The sequence below is a fragment of the Aplidium turbinatum genome, chromosome 6, assembly GCF_918807975.1.
Source record: "Aplidium turbinatum chromosome 6, kaAplTurb1.1, whole genome shotgun sequence".
NCBI lineage: Eukaryota > Metazoa > Chordata > Ascidiacea > Aplousobranchia > Polyclinidae > Aplidium > Aplidium turbinatum.
This window is the reverse complement of record NC_137477.1, coordinates 28,959,900-28,978,300: the sequence shown is the minus strand read 5'-3', so window position 1 is coordinate 28,978,300 and position 18,401 is coordinate 28,959,900. Positions and strand designations below refer to the sequence as shown.

Sequence of the window (18,401 nt, the reverse complement as noted above, 5' to 3'; positions counted from 1 at the left end):
TTATATACAGACGAACGGATTAGGGAACTTTATGTTACAATTTTCCCACGAAGAGATTATGGTTTACCGCTGTGACCAACACCAGAGGCACTGAAGTGTTTTCCGTCAGTCCGTGTATTGTGTAAAGCTGTTCAAACAGTGAAAGCACTGTCTTGAAGGTGCCGTCAGCATACCAGCGCTTTGAACGGGCAAGGAGCTGCAGATTTCTTTCAGTGGCACAATTATGTGTTTAAGCACAATTAGCACATCTCTAGCATATAGGCTACCAGTGGCGGCTCGTCTATAGAAACTGCAGAACTGCAGCACCCCCTGCACATTTCAGAATTTATTTTTTCTATTAATTTTACGTTTTTTTTTATTTTCTCTATAGATCCTACCGACTAGAAGTTTCATAATTTCTGTATTTTAAAAATTATTATGATTTTTCAAGTTTTATATTTGGAAACTCTAAACTGCAAGCTCTGCAGTTGCGATCTTATAAAAAACAAACAAACGGGCAAGGTTGCCAGGTCCGCGGTTTTCCCGCGGAATTGGGCTAGTTTGGTTGAAGAGTTGCGGGAAAAATTGAGTAGTCGCGGGTTGCGGGTTTTTGGGCTTGTTTTTGTTTTTTACTGCGGGTTTTTGGGCTTGTTTTTGGAGCAATATTAAGCATAAAATAGCAAAAAATCACAACAGTTTTCAATGAAATTCTATAAATTTCGCTTTACAGTGAATGAATCAGAGTGAATTTTAGGTGAACTTTTTTCTGTTAAACTGGATTACGTAGCGCCTTAGCGGAAAAGTGACGAAAACGTCACGTAAAGGAGCAGTGCCGGATTAAACAAGCGCCGGGCCTGTAGCAGATTGATTTGATGTACAGATAATGACTGGGAAGTAATTGAATATTTTATAGATTTGATACTTTTTGATTATAGTGTAGCCGCTCTTGCCCCATCGTGTTTCGCAGATAGGCTAGTTTTTAATCAACTTCAATTTTGAAAATGATCTCTTTCCTGTAGCCTACAATTAGTATACCATCATACATAGATAAATGCATAACAAATTGTCAGTTAGGAAACGTGGTGTCAATGTTGTTTTCTTTAATCGAAGTGAAATACTGTAGTTAGATGTTGTATAGAAGGTTGATCAGAACAGGCAGTTGCCTCCAGCGGAAATTACCAGTTTTTAAAGTTTACAATAATTAGGAAGGGATAAGACGTTGGGACTAAGTAATTTAATCCTACAACTATAATATTCTCCCATGCCATTCCAGTTTGCAAGCCAAAAATTACTTACCAACTATGTTCGACAGCTTTTTTGCAAAAACAAATGTTTTGCTCACCAAGCGCGGGGCCCGTAGCACCTGCTACATCTGCTACTATAGTTAATCCGGCACTGTGAAGGAGGAATGGTATGGCTGCTTGTTTGATCTATTAATTATTACCTGCTCCCAGTGCTCTGTCTTACTGTCTACTACCAGAGTGGCACAATTTGTTCTCTCCCTGCTTCCATTGCCCTTCAGCAATGTAGCAGTTGAACGCATTGGGGTATTTGGGGTTATATGGCTCGTTGTGGTGTTTATTGCAACAAATTTCAACCGACACGAGCCATGTATTGTTTGTTTACCTTGGATATGTACACCATTGAAAGCGACTCCCAAGCTAACACTAGTGATTTAGAAACTAATGCAGACACTGTTTTTGAACTGCTGATGTGATTTCCAAAGTGTAACAATTTAATGTGTTAGTTTGAGTGTAAATCGTTGCATTTATGTGTACTTTTACAGTATTTAATACAAAGGTCGAAGACTCGAAGGTAGCATCAAACAACATAATATTCCAGCAACTAATCTGTTGAACAATCATTTAGTGGTACAAGCAATTAGGCAGAAGTAAACAGAATGAAAAAATAGTTTCAATGTTCCCTTCATCATTGTTTTTTTTGGGCAACGTTTTTGTTATTTCTTGATACAATTAATTTTAAATCCTTATTGTATATATCTTGCATTATTGCACATTTAGGACTGTGCCTTGCTGTTTAGGTGTTTTTTTAAGTGTGAGAAATAAGATCTTTGATGATTGATTGTGTTTCATCAATTTGGACTGATTTTGTGAACGAATTCTTCTAATTTTGGGATAGTTTATACAAGCAACAATATTGGGCTATTTTGGGCTAGTTTGAAATTGCTTTTGGGCTGGAAATTTTGAAAACATCTGGCAACCCTTCAAACGGGAATGGTGACGTTATATTTGGCTGAGGTTGCTTTAAAACTGCACAATTCCAAACTGCAAATTTTGCAGTTGCCTGTCAGGCTAGCTATTGTTGCAAGTATACTTGATCGTTTTCAAGGACAATGTTAGGTGGCTGCGACTGATGCTGTTACATGGTTAGACTAATGTGCTTTGCTTTCTGAACTAAACGATAAAGCTTAGACTAGGTTATCATTATCGTTCTTACTTAATTAAATTTAAGCTAGGTTCATTGTTTATTTGTGATATAAGTTAAGGTCAAAAATCTAGGGGTGTAACTGTAAGAACAACGCAACTTCTTAATTGGCTAGATTTTTTATCAGCATTTTGCTGAGCAGGGTCTGCTATATTTACATTAATTCCACATCGCATTGTTATTTTCAGGCTGTGTGTTGATTGTTTATTAGTGCTAGTCTACTTGTGCAGCAAGTTGTAGACTGGTAGAAGGATAGGTCATGACATGGGAGGCTGCAACGTGGTGCTGTCAATGTGAACTTTCATATATGAACAGTTAATAAAGTTTATGAACATTTGGAACCTTTAAAATTCTGCCTTGATGAAATACAGTCAACACTCAACATCAACCATTGATCATACCATTTCAGAAGCAACAGGTATTTTGCATTACCTTACCTACAAAAATTGCTGTGTTGGTTGCAGCTGTTTCATCAAATAATGCCTCATGTTGAAGTGATTTTCAACCAAATGCAATCTCGAGATATTGATGTGTTGAAAGTACATGAATATATAAGCAATTTCAAAAGTGCAATTTCTGTGATAAGAAACTCAAAAGTACTGTGAGAATTCTTCAAAAACACTTATGGCTGAAGCGAAGGAGGTGTGTGACTGCATATGCGTTGACATAATGGCTAGATATTCCTTCCCCAAACAATTAGTAGCTGCAAAATTGTTCAACAAGAGAAGCTTCAATAGCTTTAAGAATAAACTGCCCATACATGAGGTGGCAGTAACTGTTGAAGCATATCCCATCATTATAGAAAAAGAAAAGTTTGAAACTGAACTTGCGGTATTCTGCAGCAGGTCAGACATGCATGAATATTCCACGTTATTTGAATTGTTGACATTTATTCAGAAAAGTAATTTAAATGATGCTCTCAGTGAAATTTCCAAACTGGTAAAATTCCCCCTGACCATTCCTATGACCACAGCAGAGCCTGAACGCTGCTTTTCAACATTAAAAAGAATCAAAAGATTTTTGAGGAGTACCATCAATCAAGAAAGGCTCTAATCACTAAATGCTCTTGCCATCATTTCAACGGAGAAAATTTTTTTTATCTCCCAGACATTAATGACAAAGTCATTTACCTTTTTGCTCAAAAGAAAACAAGAAGAATGGATTTTGTCTATAAATAAGCTTGGTTCCAGTTGATATGGAGCAGTTTATTTCTAAGTAACTTATGTTTTGTAGTTTATCCCACTGTTTACCTAAGTTGTATCCACCCTAGTTATAGTGCATGTGCAGCATCCACTGTAGGAACTTTGTGTCTTTTGTTTATTTGTTATTCATAGTAATGAAATAACCCATCATAATAAAATTTGTCAGACAATCCACAAGAAATCTTGTATTTCAGCTAAAGAAAAACTTTGCTGGATCATCCATGGCCTTAACTGAGTAACTCACTACTTAGCGGAAAGCTCAACTTGTCAATGATGCAAAACACCAATTTGGGAAAAGAAATGTCCGGACAATCAATGGCAACAGTTTTGTATTTATATATTCACAGACACACATAATCAAATCTTCAGAAGACATCCTAAAGTTAAGTATGTACTGATTAATTAATCTTTTAATGTTTCGGGTTAGGCCTATTAATAGCCTATCTAATTTGTTAAAACTGGTAACTATTTACAAAACAGTGCTTATATGTATATATATTATATATATGATACGGCAAATAATTTTAACCAATGTATATTGTATAGGCTAGATTGTCACTCTCATGTTGGACACTTCCTTGTTACTTGTAAATTAGGAGAAAAAGTCTGCTTTGAATTCATCGTATTTTTTGTCTCAACAATGATAGTTGTAGCAAGATCTCGATATCAATTGAGCAATTGTGTTCAAACTGGAAATTGGTGTTTTTGTGTTTAAATTTCACAACAATTTACTACCAGATTGCTTCTCCAACCGTTTTAAATATGTCAAAGAGGTTTACAGCCTGTGTACAAGAAACCATGATAATGATTCTCTAAACATTCCTTACTTCTCAAAAACGCTTGTAACTCAGCATTCAATAGAATTCACAGGTGTAAAAACATGGAACGAATTTCCTTCTTCAATTAGAAAGAGTGATACAAAGTCACTTTTTGTCCACAAACTATAGCAATGTTCATTTAAGCAAACAAAACGGATACGCAATAGAAAGACAACGTAGAAAGGCTGTTTTTGCATTCTTGTAAAGATTCCAGTTGAAATCCAAATTACTTTACAAAAGATTAGGCCTACCTAACAATAATGTTGACTGCTTGTGCTGTACTTTTATGTTTGTAGATATTAACAGCAAACGCAACACTCCATAACTAACACGACACCAAAGGAGATGAGAGCTTCATCAACACCATCAGGACATCATCATCTACCAGCTCATTCATTCCATCACACACCAGGACAAGAAACAATAACTTAAACTGGATCTCAAACCTCAATCGTCGACTCGTCGTAGGCTACTGTGTGGTGTGCAGTTTGACCATAGAAAGAGCTCAACATCTGCTCTCCTGGGCCACATCGAAACGGGCTTTTGCCTGAGGAATGAGGATGGGTTTCTTTTATGTTCGGTTTTCTTTCTCCATCTTATTATTATTATGATTACTGCTGAGTGCTCATTCCACATCAATATTGGAACTGACAAATTCAATCCACAACACTTTTCATTAGGATGTCATTCATTACTACATTTGTGCTTGTTTATGTTTTATTTTTTACTGTTTGTTTTTTGGGTTTTGTGGCCGTGCTAACTAGACATAGCCTATACTACATGATTTTCTATTCAGGCACGTTTTAAACCTTTCAAGGTTTTGCTACCTTTTTCCGTTCATTAACGTGCTGGTAAGCCTATATCGACTATTGTAGTTGTACAGTAGTTAGTAGTATCTTTTTGGTCTCGGATGCGTTAATGACAAAAAATAAAATGATTTACTGATATTCATATTATGAGCAAAATGTTCTCATCTATTACTTCAGATTTCCTATTTTGCACTAACCTTTAAGAAAAAGCAATTTTTTTATTGCAAAGTTCTAAAAGTCCACATTTTCAACTGCTCAAAATTTTTATTTTTTGTCCTGAAAACACCAGGAATGGCATTTTAGAGCATATAAAAGTGCAAAATTTTCTGGGGGAGCATGCCCCCAGACCCCCCTAGGAAGCTCGCGCCTTCGGCGCTCGTCTGTTCCTGTTACATTGTGATGTCATACTTGCCATCTAAATTTGCAGCACCCCCATCACCAAAGCTCACGAGCCGCCACTGTAGGCTACCCTAATTGATTATTCGTAAACAAATGTAACTGTTTTTAAAAAAAAAAGTTGTAGCCTAACTTTTATGAACATTTGTTTACGAACAATTAGTATTACGGTCAATTGCATGCCCGAAGAATTGCTTTACGAAGAATTGCTTTTACGAAGAATTGCTTACGAACAATTGTTTTACGAAAACCTGTTTACGAAGAAAACGTCGGACACCCTTGGAACATTATAAAACGGCAATAATATACAGTGTTTATTTTCTTTCTAATTTGTTCATAAAAGACTGGTATGCAATATTTAGGCCTACCATATTTTCATCGCCTAAAAAGAGGACACGTTTCGCCAGGGAGTAAAATACAAGTAGAAAGTTACGTACGAAGATTCTTTTACATCCTTTTGGATAATTATATAGACGAATGCAGCAAAAGTTACAGCAAAAAAACAGACAAGTTTGTTTGTTTCTCGAAAGCCGATTTGTTAGATTTGTGTGACAAAATGAAAATGTGATGTGATAATGTCATAAAAATGTGACAAATCAGGCAGTATCTGCAGGTAGCCATGCCTTAACCTTTTTCAGAAAAAAAAGGATCAGCTTTAACGAAATCATAAAATTACTTGCACGCAATATAATTGAAGTTGTATACAGCTGTTAATGAGATGCAAAGAACAGACTCAACTAAAAGACTGTTTCTTTCCTTGTACTATTGTGGCTGCATCATAGATTAAAGTCATTCTACATTAACACTCGCATAAGTTGTAAGTATCCATGCCAGGATTTATTTTGAAATAGGCTGTATGTCATGCATAGTGCACTTTGGATTATTTTTCGATTTGCTTCCTTGACAAATTAGCCTAACTATTAAGTTGGTAACCAGCAACGTTTACAAGCGCTGAATCAATACAAAATAGATCTGGGTAAAATAATAATTTATTGTAAAAGTGTGAAAAACTCAAAATGTAAATATATCAAACTCTTTTGCAAGTTTTTGCGTTTTTTAATGTTTCATTTCTTTGTGATTTTCTCCATTTTTTAATTTTCTTATTTTTTTAATTTGTCTAATTTTTCATTTTCATAAATTGGTTGATGAAATCTCCTCAAGTAAGGAAATTTCATCCCAACTGGATTTGCAGTTCCACTCGCACTCATCGCTGACCATTATTTGGCTTTTAAGACAATCGCAAAGCAACCTAGTATGTTTCAATGAACGTCTAAGGTTGTTTAGAACACCAGATCAAATAGTACGTCAATGTTTTTTTGAAAATCTATAAATCAGAATGTTGCATTGGTAGGCTACAGAAATGGTTGGAAATTGCGAAAAAGTCACATAACAATGAAATCTTGTTGAAAATATGAGCAAGAAAACTGAAAATGTAAAAAAAGAGGACATTTGAACATTTTTGGGTGTCCTCGGAGGACAATTTATTTTTCTTCAAAAAAGAGGACAAATCCTCTTAAAAGAGGACATATGGTAGCCCTAGCAATATTTAACTTCAATTGTTAAAAAAGACAAACCTAACAACCAAAAGTGCACTTAAAGAGCACATCGCCTCTTGTGAAACTTGCACTGACAATTTAAAATCATTTCTCGAGGCAGATCTGATTTTCAGACTAAGATCATGGAAGCCTTAAGAATCAAACGTAACGATCCATCTCTCAACTGGCAGTTATTCGCATGTGGATCATCGTTCCTTTTGTGTGTGTTCTGATTGTCCAATGTCCAATGCCTGTAGTTTACACCTCATGTGATCTGTTTCCCACCGTATAATTTATTCGTAATCATTCTTGTACCAATTGTTCAGTTTGTGCTTTTCAGTCGAGAGTGTCGTTACAGTTATAGCATAGTCTTTAAACTGTGGTTATAGTGCAAAGTCAAATTTATCTTACAATTTTTTATTTTATGTACATTGCAGATTTAATTCGTGATGAGGACACACGTACGTGTCGAAAACGTTAGAGGCATTATGTTATATATTTTGCTTTGTGTGTAATACATTATGTTAAACCGACTATAAGGTTACTTTGTTTTGCTTGTCAATTGTTAAAAGGGGCGCAAATTTAAACTTTGCCATGGGCGCCATTTTGCATAGGTAGGCTACGCCACTGGGAATAGGACTAGAGTGCTAGGACGGGAGTTGAACTGGGAGCCGGGACAGTTTTGTAAACACACTGCCTTCAATCAAATGGTATAGCTCAGGGTTACTCAACTAATTAACCTTAACAAAAGGTCCAGTTTGACATGTCGAAAATTTTTAAAGGTTCGATGAATAAGTTATTTCACAAGCAACTACTAAAGTTAAATTATCTGTACCAAGCCACTTTGTAGGTAGCCTAAAATGTTACTCGAAAAGACGTATTATTTTCTTGAATATCGTAAAAATATCCTCCATTATTGAACCGTTCTGCTGGACGTTCCTCCCAAATGCCCACCTATTAATGCACATCCCTGGAAAGGTAATTTAATACTAAATCCGATGCATGTAAAATTTAAGTGGCACGTGTTGCGGAATATAGTTCTATTCGAAGATGTTTGGAGAGGTGTTTTTTATGCAAAATCGTATTATTTTCTTGAATATCGTAAAAACATCCTCCAGCATCATTGAACCGTTCTGCTGGACGTTCCTCCCAAATGCCCACCTATTGATGCATATCCCTGGAAACAGGCGCGAATCTAAGAGTTTTTTTCGGGGGGGGGGCAGAAAATTTGAAAATCAATTAAAAAGAAATAAAAAGCTAAACAGATATGAACAATGATACTGTAGCGATCCATTATTTCAACATATAAGTTTTCCTGCCTTTTACTAAAGTTTCTGTAATTTTCCATGCAACTGCTCCCAAAGAAAGTAGAAAAAAGGGCGCACACAATAAAATGGTTTGTTCGTCTTTTGACGAGAGCTCTATCAAATCGGACCAGCTCTATCAAATCGGACCAGCTCTATCAAATCGGACTAGCTCTATCACATCAAACCAGCTCAATTAGACAAAGAGCTCTATAAAATCGGACGAGCTCTATCACATCAAACCAGCTCAATTAGACAAAGAGCTCTATCAAATCGGACTAGCTCACATCAACCCAGCTCAGTTAGACCAGTTCAGCTCTTAGAAAAACATTAAATTGATTGTTTAATTAAAATGTAATAACTCGTGATAATGTTTCACTATCCTGTAATTTCATTATTCTGTACTGTTTGAATTCAAATTGTGTTATAGACCTACAACATTATACGAACACCTTCTGATAACTTAAAATTATAATTCGAATAACAATTGTGTGGAAATTATTTCATGGAGTCAGATAGCCAAACTAGATAAATTAGATAGATAGAGATTTCATCAGGCAGTTAGACAGCCTTCATCTTAATTCAACTTAGGCTATAAATATAAGCTTAAACCATTCTCATACTTAAACATATACTTAAATAAAATACAACCTAAATAAATGTAACCACATTGGTTACCCCGCACGTAAGTAGGTTTTTAAAAATAAAAGTAAGTTTCACAAGATAACCAAAATATGGAGACTCTGGTAAGTACATTATGCTACAAAACTTTTATTTCTACGTCAATAATAAAAAAAAAAAACACGAGCTCACAATTATTTTGTAAAGACATGTCACCTTTTATGATTTCACGCGTTGGTTTGCCAACAAATTTTCTGCAGTTCATTGCAGACTACTTTTTAAAGCACCATGCCGGCAATTTATTGCTTGTTAAACGTAACTGATTTTTCTTGTTCGCTCAATAAAGCGAATCATTCAACGGCAGACTACTCATTTCAGCAGCCGATGTCGACAAATTAATTTTATGCCGAAGCGCTACTCGCCAATTTTTGATCTTGGTTGTTAATGAATATGATGCAAGATTTCTGAAAAAGGTAAAGCAAATTGATTACAAGTTCAACTTTGAATAGACATTAAAACAACCATTTTCATCAATTGTGATGCCGAGGGACTAATATCAGCTGTTTAGAAGCATATCAAACCATTTGATACGGAAACATACAATTTTACACAAAATTTTGGGGGGGCCCGGGCGCGAAATATTTTTTCCCACGAGATTTTTGTCTCATTTACATATTTTGGTAAAAGTTTGTATTAAAACCGTGTGAATTCAGCGTTTTCTCGTTGGCACTGTTGGTTCAGTGGTTTCAACATTGCCTAGTGATCGTGAGAACGAGGGTTCGACGCCCGTCGAAGTCAAACTTTTTTTTTCTTTAAAATAATTTTTGCGGTGCACAAGAGCTTTTCAAAAAAGTAGGGTTAGGGAAAGCTTATATTTTATTATGATTGCAGAATTTCATTGGCAAATAGTTATTTCGCAATCTGAATCAACCAATCTCTCAAAACACTTTCGGAAAATCTTACTTTTAGAGTGACTAGAATCAATGAGACAAAAATCTCGTGAGAAAAAAAATTTCGCGGCCCGGGCCCCCTGGCCCCCCCCCATAAATCCGCGCCTGCCTGGAAAGGTAATTTAACATTGAATCCGATGCATGTAAAATTTAAGTGGCACGTGTTGCGGAATATGATTTTATTTGAAGATGTTTGAAGAGGTGTTTTGTATGCAAAATCGTATTATTTTCTTGAATATCGTAAAAATATCCTCCAGCACCTTTGAGCCGTTCTGCTGGACGTTCCTCCCAAATTCCCACCTATTGATACACATCCCTGGAAAGGTAATTTACCACTAAATCTGATGCATGCAAAATTTAAGTGGCACGTGTTGCGGAATATAGTTCTATTCGAAGATGTTTGGAGAGATGTTTTTTATACAAAAGTCGTATTATTTTCTTGAATATCCTAAAAATATCCTCCATCTTTGAACCGTTCTGCTGGACGTTCCTCCCAAATGCCCACCTATTAATGCACATCCCTGGAAAGGTAATTTAATACTGAATCCGATACATGCAAAATTTAAGTGGCACGTGTTGCGGAATATAATTCTATTTGAAGATGTTTGGAGAGGTGTTTTTTATGCAAAAGTCGTATTATTTTCTTGAATATCGTAAAAACATCCTCCAGCACCTTTGAGCCGTTCTGCTGGACGTTTCTCCCAAATACCCACCTATTGATGCACATGCCTAGAAAGGTAATTTAATACTAAATCCGATGCATGTAAAATTTAAGTGGCACGTGTTGCGGAATATAGTTATATTTGAAGATGTTTGAAGAGGTGTTTTTTTATGCAAAATCGTATTATTTTCTTGAATATCGTAAAAATATCCTCCAGCATCATTGAATCGTTCTGCTGGACGTTCCTCCCAAATGCCCACCTATTGATGCACATCCCTAGAAAGGTAATTTAACACTTAATCCGATGCATGCAAAATTTAAGTGGCACGTGTTGCGGAATATAAAGATGATGGAATATAAAGTTGCGGAATATAAAGATTGATGCACATCCCTAGAAAGGTAATTTAATACTAAATCCGATGCATGTAAAATTTAAGTGGCACGTGTTGCGGAATATAGTTATATTCGAAGATGTTTGGAGAGGTGTTTTTTTTATGCAAAATCGTATTATTTTCTTGAATATCGTAAAAATATCCTTCATCTTTGAACCGTTCTGCTGGACGTTCCTCCCAAATTCCCACCTATTGATGCACATCCCTGGAAAGGTAATTTAATATTGAATCCGATACATGCAAAATTTAAGTGGCACGTGTTGCGGAATATAATTCTATTTGAAGATGTTTGGAGAGGTGTTTTTTATGCAAAAGTATTATTTTCTTGAATATCGTAAAAATATCCTCCAGCATCATTGAACCGTTCTGCTGGACGTTCCTCCCAAATGCCCACCTATTGATGCACATTCCTGGAAAGGTAATTTAATACTGAATCCGATGCATGTAAAATTTAAGTAGCACGTGTTACGGAATATAGGCTAATTTTATTTAAAGGGCTAGGAACATGATTTTTTCGATTGAGGTTTTTTGTATTATTTTTGTAGGGAACAGTATCATGAACAGCCCCTATCAACAAAATTGGCTAAAACAAGCTGGAAGTGTGCGTTTTTATTTTTTGAAATCACGAATCCAACACATAAGGTTTTTGTAGCCCCTTTCCGAAAATGTCTTCGGGAAATTCCCTTTCTACGTCACACCGGTGAATTGACGAACGATTGTATTTTCACTATTCAGTTCAGTTCGGGTGTTTTTATTTCTAACCATCAAAGCAAAAGGAATACACGACAACATAAAGACATATACTGCAAGAAGACAGTTGAAAGCAACGTTTCATTTGCTTAGTTGAGGTGTAGGCTACAAAGTAAACCGTTAATTTGTTCATAAAAGTTATTTGTTGGAGCAAAAATGCCTGGAAGATGTGTGGTTTGGGGATGCAGCAATAATCCGAAACCTGGGATAAGTGTTCATCAGTTTCCCAAAGATTCAAACCTGTTTAAAAAATGGCAGAAATTTGTTCAACAAAACCGAAAGTACTGGAAGGCTAAAGCAAGCTCACAAATTTGTTCCGTACACTTTGATAATGACCAATTTGAAGAATCGAGTCTACAAGTACAATTGGGGTTTTCAGGCAGGTAAGTTTCTACAGCCTAGCCTGGGTTAGACTGCATTTCCAATAGTGCTCACTGCTGCATTGCTATACTAAACTACCATAGTGTTATTAAGCTAGACTACCACTGTCACACATTAATTGGGTTAGTCTGCTGTCGTAATTTCAAAGTTGACCTAATTGTTAAGATTTGCAGCAGGATAAGAAACTTTTTTTTTTTGAAATAATCTTGAGAGGTAACTGTAAGATAATTAAACTTTCAGTAAAAGGATTCTCAAGAAAAATGCAATTCCGTCGATTCTTAACCTGCGGCAAAACGTAGCTTGTGCGTCTAAGGCGGAACCACACGCAAAGACAGAGAGGAGTGCTGTCAGAAAGCGCCAAGTTCGACAAGTAAATAGGCTACCATAGCTACCGTAGCTTATTAATTGCGAACCTACCGGTACTAGTTATATTCTCTCATACTATTCAGGTTTTGTGTTTGTAGTACTTGAAGGTTAGTAAATTATCTCGTATATATATTATATAAAGGTGTTAATGATCAATTTTCTTTTACTCAAAAGACTGCCTTAAGTACCATACTTTTTCTTTAGTTAACACGTATGTTAAGTGCTGTACTAGCATGTTAAGTGCACTGCTATACCAGTCTACTCAGAGAGTATTTTACGTGGTGCTAATGCCAAAAAAAAATGTTTCAGCTCTTGCAAGATGAAGTCACTGCAGTGCATTCAAAAGAAGCCCAAAATATTGATAGCGGCCTTGTAGATCAACAAGTAGTGTCTGTGGAAACAGAGTTAACTGCTGGTCAAAACCCAACTTTTACAAAAGAAGCAATTGATGAACAGGAACAGCCTTTGATGATTTATGAAGCCATGTTTATAAATCCACAATGCAAAGTTGCAATGACCCAAACCGTTAATGTTTGCAATACCAGAAGTATAGGTAATAAACTTGTTAAATAGGTTACTAGATGCTAGCCTATCGATTTTAGTCGATTTCATAATCATGCTACACTCATACACTGCCCAAGGTTTAAAATAAATTCTTTTTTCCTTCATCAAGTTGTAAATAACTTATATTATAGTACTGCAGTGAAGTAGCCTATATTGTATGTAGGCTACTGGTAATGGTAAATTGTTCCACAATCCAGATGTGCTAAAAGTTTTCAATGATCCACTAAAGTTATTTTAGTGTTATCAAATAGTTAACATTGCATTAAAAGTGTCAATGATTAATGTGAGTGTTACAATGAAAAGAAGCAAATCCTTCATTGAGACAATGCCACAATCATAGTACCGTAAACATTATTTAACATAACATACATATATACTAGTTAACATAATTTCTGACTAGTTGTATCAGCCACCTTTGATTTCTGCAATGTTTTAGGTATTCAATGCAATGTACCGATAAGCTGCAGTGATGCAGCAACTCAATGTGTATAATAATACCGGTAATGGATTTTATTCAGTCTTCTACTCCCATCCATAGTGAAAGTGAAGAAGACATGCATGAATGTTTGGATGAGGATTACAATGAATCTTATGATTCCATTTCTTTCGAATGTAATGAGTAAGTGATACATAATATCATTTCTGGCTTGTGTTGACACTTGCAATGTCTAACTGGAGTTCATAACTGCCTATTGAGCTGAAGTAGGTCAGGTCTTTATCAGCAGAATACCTCAATTTGTCCAGCTACATCCACTTTGAAACATGTATTGATATTTTTTTTGTATTTTCCAGATCAGAAGCTAATCAAAAATCAATACCGGAAAAGAAATATGTGATTTTCCATAGCATGCTCATGAGTTTGTTTTTAATCTGTCAAATATGTGGTAAGGCAGGAGCAACAACTTCCAGTACATGCAAGGGAACCCTGTTGGCAGTTAAACAAATCTGCCATCACTGCCATCAGTCTTACAAATGGTTTAGTCAGCCATTTGTCGGTGGAATACCAGAAGGAAATATTTCGTTAAGTTCCTCTATTTTGTTCAGTGGAGCACTACCTACAAAAACTTTACGTTTTTTACGCTTTTGGGGTGTTCAGTGTTACGAAAAACATACCTTTTTTCGACATCAAAGAAAGTTTTTAATACCTACTGTCAACCATGTCTGGAGTATGAAGCAACAGAATGTACTGCAAGAAGCAAAGAAGGATGTTAATCTTATTTGTGGTGGTGATGCAAGGTGTGACTCTATGGGCCACTCTGCTAAATACGGAAGCTATACCCTGATGGATGTGAAGCAAAACCGTATTTTAAGCATGGAAATTGTCCAGGTAAGTTTACATGTTGTTACGATGCTACTTGCAACAAAATTGTGTCTTGAATTGTAACGTTACGTTGTATTTTCATCCATCAAATGGATATATATAATATTACATGGACTTACCCACAATTCTGGTATCGTAATTTTGCTATTTCCGCAAATCACAAATGTAGTGGAAAGCTCCCCAAAACTTACATGAACAATTGAACATTGTATATAAAGAATACATGTTTTCCCTCAGTAGTTACTACTGTTCTGCCTAATGTAAGATGTGTGTTTAGAGTAATGAGGTGAAGGGAAGTTACCACATGGAATTAGAGGGATTGAAGAGGTGTCTCCGTACCCTTTCTAGTGGTGGAGTCAACGTATGCACATTGATTACGGACAGACACCTGCAGATACAGAAGTGGATTAGGGAAGATCATGAAGAAATGACGCATTACTTTGATATATGGCATGTTGCAAAAGGTAAGCGCTAAACATTGAAGCAGAGAAAACCATAAAACTATTAACGATCTAAATGACAAGTTTAACTCTATTAGTCTACTCATTTTGTATGTAGTTTAGTTTGTGCCAAAAAAGATCTTGCCAAATGTAGTAGTTATTGCAATGGAGCATTTAGTAATCTAGTCATTTATAAATCATTTTAAACTGCAGGCAACTCGCTAATTCTGTAAATTTCCTTTGGTCTTTCGAAAAAACTTGTTGCTGTAGAAAAGAAGAAAGGATTTGAGCTTGTTTCGAAATGGCGACAAAGCATTATAAACCATCTGTATTGGTGTGGTTTGACAAGTGATGGAAATGGTGATTTAGCTTTAGCTAAATGGGACTCTCTGCCAAATCACATATGCGACATCCACACTGGACACAGTGAGTTGTTTCCTTCGTGCTTACATCCGCCACTTGCGAAAAGGAAGTACTTCACAGCAGGTTCGTACTGTACTTATTGTCTTTGTTTACCTCAATTGTGATTGCAGTGACATAAAAGAAGGCTGTTTCAGAAGCATGCTAACTGCTCATATTCGCTCAGTGTTGGATAAAGTACCTTGTCCAATTTTCGACTAGACTTTTAAGTGTTTTAAGTTGACATGTGCAATTTAGCAGCAAGACTCTTTATTTTCAGGGTCTGAATGTTATGAAGCTTTGACAGGATTGTTGGGAAGCAAGAATTTACGAAAAGATGTTACGAAATTGTCCCCGGAAGGGCAGACGTTTTCCATCGAGGCCTACCACAGTCTTGTCAATCAATTTGCACCCAAAATGTTTCACTTTGGTTATGCTGCCATGAAATGCAGGTAAGCAATTCAGCAAATATTCTGCCTATCCATTGTTAAACAGACTTTTAAGAATGTAATAAGCCCACAGAGTTATAATGCAATGAGGTTGCTAAAAAACAGCTTGTCATCATTAGTAATCAATGCTTATATTTAACTTTAGATTGTTACTTGCTGCCCTCCATTACAATGAAAATAGCAGAAAGGAGCAAGCTAAAACAAAAGATGGAAATTTGCAGTTTTCTCTTTCCTTTCCAAAAAGCAAAGGAGGTTCTCACACCCTAAAAAAGATAATGCAAGAATGTACCTTCAGTAAGGATATATGTCTGCTAAAATTGAAATATGTGCTAAAGTCTACTTAAACAACCTAATAGTGCGTTTATTCGTTTCTAAAACTCGTAAGCATTTGTTAGTCCCTTAACACTCAGTCAACTATTCCTCGACAGTTGCAGCTGCTTGCTTCGGTTAAATTACGCGATGAACCTTGCCTAGAAATATATTTTATGATCCTTGCTTTACAGGTTACGTTGCCGAACTTATTGCTGAAGTAACTTCAAGAGTTGAAGATGCTAGTAATGACATTCCAGAGGAGTTGTCATGGGATACCCCTCCTCCTTTATGTCACAATCTCAAGCGTCCAGATAAACAGAGTGTCGTCAGCAATCATATGTCGCGTTTTTTTACAAGCGCACCAGTTAATAACAGTGAAAGTTTGTAACCTTATAGATGTACTTCTGTGTTTTTTGAATGTACGCCGTACACTATAATATAGTATTTCATATTTCGCTTTCGTTTAGGATTGGCGGTCGTATTAGTTTATCTTTCATTGATTTCAGTTTTCACCATTGCCATTTCTTTGACTTATTGCTTTATATCATCGCGGACATACTTAACCGCTATAAAATAACTTACAATGCAACATAGCAGCCTATTGTACCATATTTGTATTAAACTAGATACCGGTAACACACATTGGTGCGCCTTGTAAAAGTACTTTATTAATGAGCGAAACATTGATAGTTGATATGGCTTCTTCAGGTATCTACAGTTTAAATCCAACGAAATCATCCTCATTGTTTTGGAGTGAGAAGTGGGTTCTTATGCAAGTCACTGCACATGCTGGAAGAACCACTCTAAGGTTTCGACCAAGGTACCCCCAACACCAACGGGCTAATTGCCTATATGCAATGTGCCTATGGCGCTTATGCTCAGGAGCCCCATCAACCCCATACTGCTGCTTGTATTGCAGCCAGGCAATTTCCAACACATCCACATTGAGACAGGCTGCCTGAAACCCAGGGTGCTCTGTTATGCACTTTATTTCGCAGCCATACGTCTCCCGTCCTTGTCTCACTTTTCGGGCAATACACTCTATCTCGGTGCAACACCTGCATTCGGCCACTGTTGGAAGGATGGCGCAGTTGTCGCACTTGCACCTGTAAGTTTTTGAAAAAAAATTCAAATTGCAGTAGCCACTTGTGTAGTGTGTACTGTAGTGTTAAAATAAACATTGTTTTGATATCGATGAAGTGGTGGTCTGCTTCAATCCAAAGTCTCAACCAGGGAAAAGCTGTGAGCCTTTTTTAAACAAAACATTCTCAACCAACAGTCTCATAATTTTTGAAGTAAGTTTTTCATTACCCTTTGTCTATTTAGGCTAAAAGACCTCTCGAAATGCACAATTTGACAACTGGTCATGACAAACCTGGTGGGTAACGTAGTCCACTACCGGTAGGCTACTTGTAGAATTGCTTGGGCTGAATACCGTACTGGCCGCATCGATTGAAAAGGAATATTTATAGAAGGCTACATGTTGTTAAATATTACCTTCAAAGTAAACTGAGTAGCCTATTGCGCAATGCTTCACAGCAAAAAAGTTGGTTTGGTTTTGGTTTGGTTTGGTTTTTGAATCTTTATCCTCGGACTGACAAAGCCTTGATAGGTTATTCCTGGTACTTGTTCGCATACTTGTAGAGGCTCTTGACGCAGGGCCGGTTACCGAGATTGGCAGAGTGAAGTTTTCTGATTGTTGAAGTGTTGTTGCAGCGGAATGGTTCCATTCACTAGGTGCCGCTGAATGGAGAGCAGTCCTGAAATGCGTTGCTCAAGCGCACACCCCGAGAGTCGAACCAGCGCCGCGTGATCTTGAGCCCGACGCGTAACCACTGAGCTAACGGGGCGGACACTGAGCTAACGGGGCTATTGCCTTTCCCACAGTTTACGCCATTTATAGGCTGCAGACAAATGTTTGTTTACAATTGGTATCCTAATTGTATATAGTCTGTAAAAATACAAACGCTGACAACATACCAGTTTAAGCTGCTCGTTCGAAGCTCAATATCAGAATCCATTGCTTCACACACTGCAATCTCCTCTTCTGAGCTGCTTGCCAAAGGCTCGAACATGTACGGTTGAACATGGTCGTAATCAGATTGCATCGGAAGATGTTCATTTCCAAAGTCACAAAATACTTCAGCATCTTCATCAGAACCGCTGCTAAAATCTTGCAATGCCTCCATACATACAACGTTGTTGAAACAAAATAACTTGACTTGCTGTTTGTCCGAATTACTATACTTATTTCTGCAGTGCGATCTGACATCTACGCGAGAGAATTCCCGGTGAAACGTCATCGCT

General features: G+C 36.7%; 2 protein-coding genes and 1 long non-coding RNA gene across 3 annotated transcripts; 2 read left to right on the top strand and 1 right to left on the bottom strand.

Moving 5' to 3' along the window:
* Window positions 1-2,723: 2,723 nt before the first annotated feature.
* LOC145772841 (uncharacterized) lies at window positions 2,724-5,712 on the top strand. Its single transcript, XR_014289337.1, has 3 exons — window positions 2,724-2,842; window positions 3,821-4,013; window positions 4,741-5,712. It is a non-coding gene; the product is annotated as an uncharacterized LOC145772841 (long non-coding RNA).
* Window positions 5,713-15,182: 9,470 nt separating this feature from the next.
* Window positions 15,183-17,283, top strand: LOC145772819 (uncharacterized). Its single transcript, XM_082584699.1, has 4 exons — window positions 15,183-15,420; window positions 15,614-15,785; window positions 15,928-16,076; window positions 16,286-17,283. Exons 2-4 carry the CDS (start codon window positions 15,751-15,753, stop codon window positions 16,480-16,482), a joined length of 381 nt encoding a protein of 126 aa, XP_082440825.1. The 5' UTR covers window positions 15,183-15,420; window positions 15,614-15,750; the 3' UTR covers window positions 16,483-17,283.
* On the bottom strand, window positions 16,807-18,283 carry LOC145772572 (uncharacterized). Its single transcript, XM_082584434.1, has 2 exons — window positions 18,075-18,283; window positions 16,807-17,200 (listed from the first exon to the last, which is right to left on the bottom strand). The coding sequence occupies exons 1-2, from the start codon at window positions 18,281-18,283 to the stop codon at window positions 16,807-16,809; spliced, it is 603 nt and encodes a 200-aa protein (XP_082440560.1).
* Window positions 18,284-18,401: the final 118 nt, after the last annotated feature.

Excerpts from the sequence above, each read along its gene's own strand:
- LOC145772819 (XM_082584699.1), top strand. The coding sequence starts at position 15,751 with ATGTTTCACTTTGGTTATGCTGCCATGAAATGCAG. Across the intron at positions 15,786-15,927 it reads TATGCTGCCATGAAATGCAG|ATTGTTACTTGCTGCCCTCC; the intron begins GTAAGCAATTCA and ends ATTTAACTTTAG. Across the intron at positions 16,077-16,285 it reads AATGCAAGAATGTACCTTCA|GTTACGTTGCCGAACTTATT; the intron begins GTAAGGATATAT and ends CTTGCTTTACAG.
- LOC145772572 (XM_082584434.1), bottom strand. The coding sequence starts at position 18,283 with ATGGAGGCATTGCAAGATTTTAGCAGCGGTTCTGATGAAGATGCTGAA. Across the intron at positions 17,201-18,074 it reads CGAACGAGCAGCTTAAACTG|GTGCAAGTGCGACAACTGCG; the intron begins GTATGTTGTCAG and ends AAAAACTTACAG.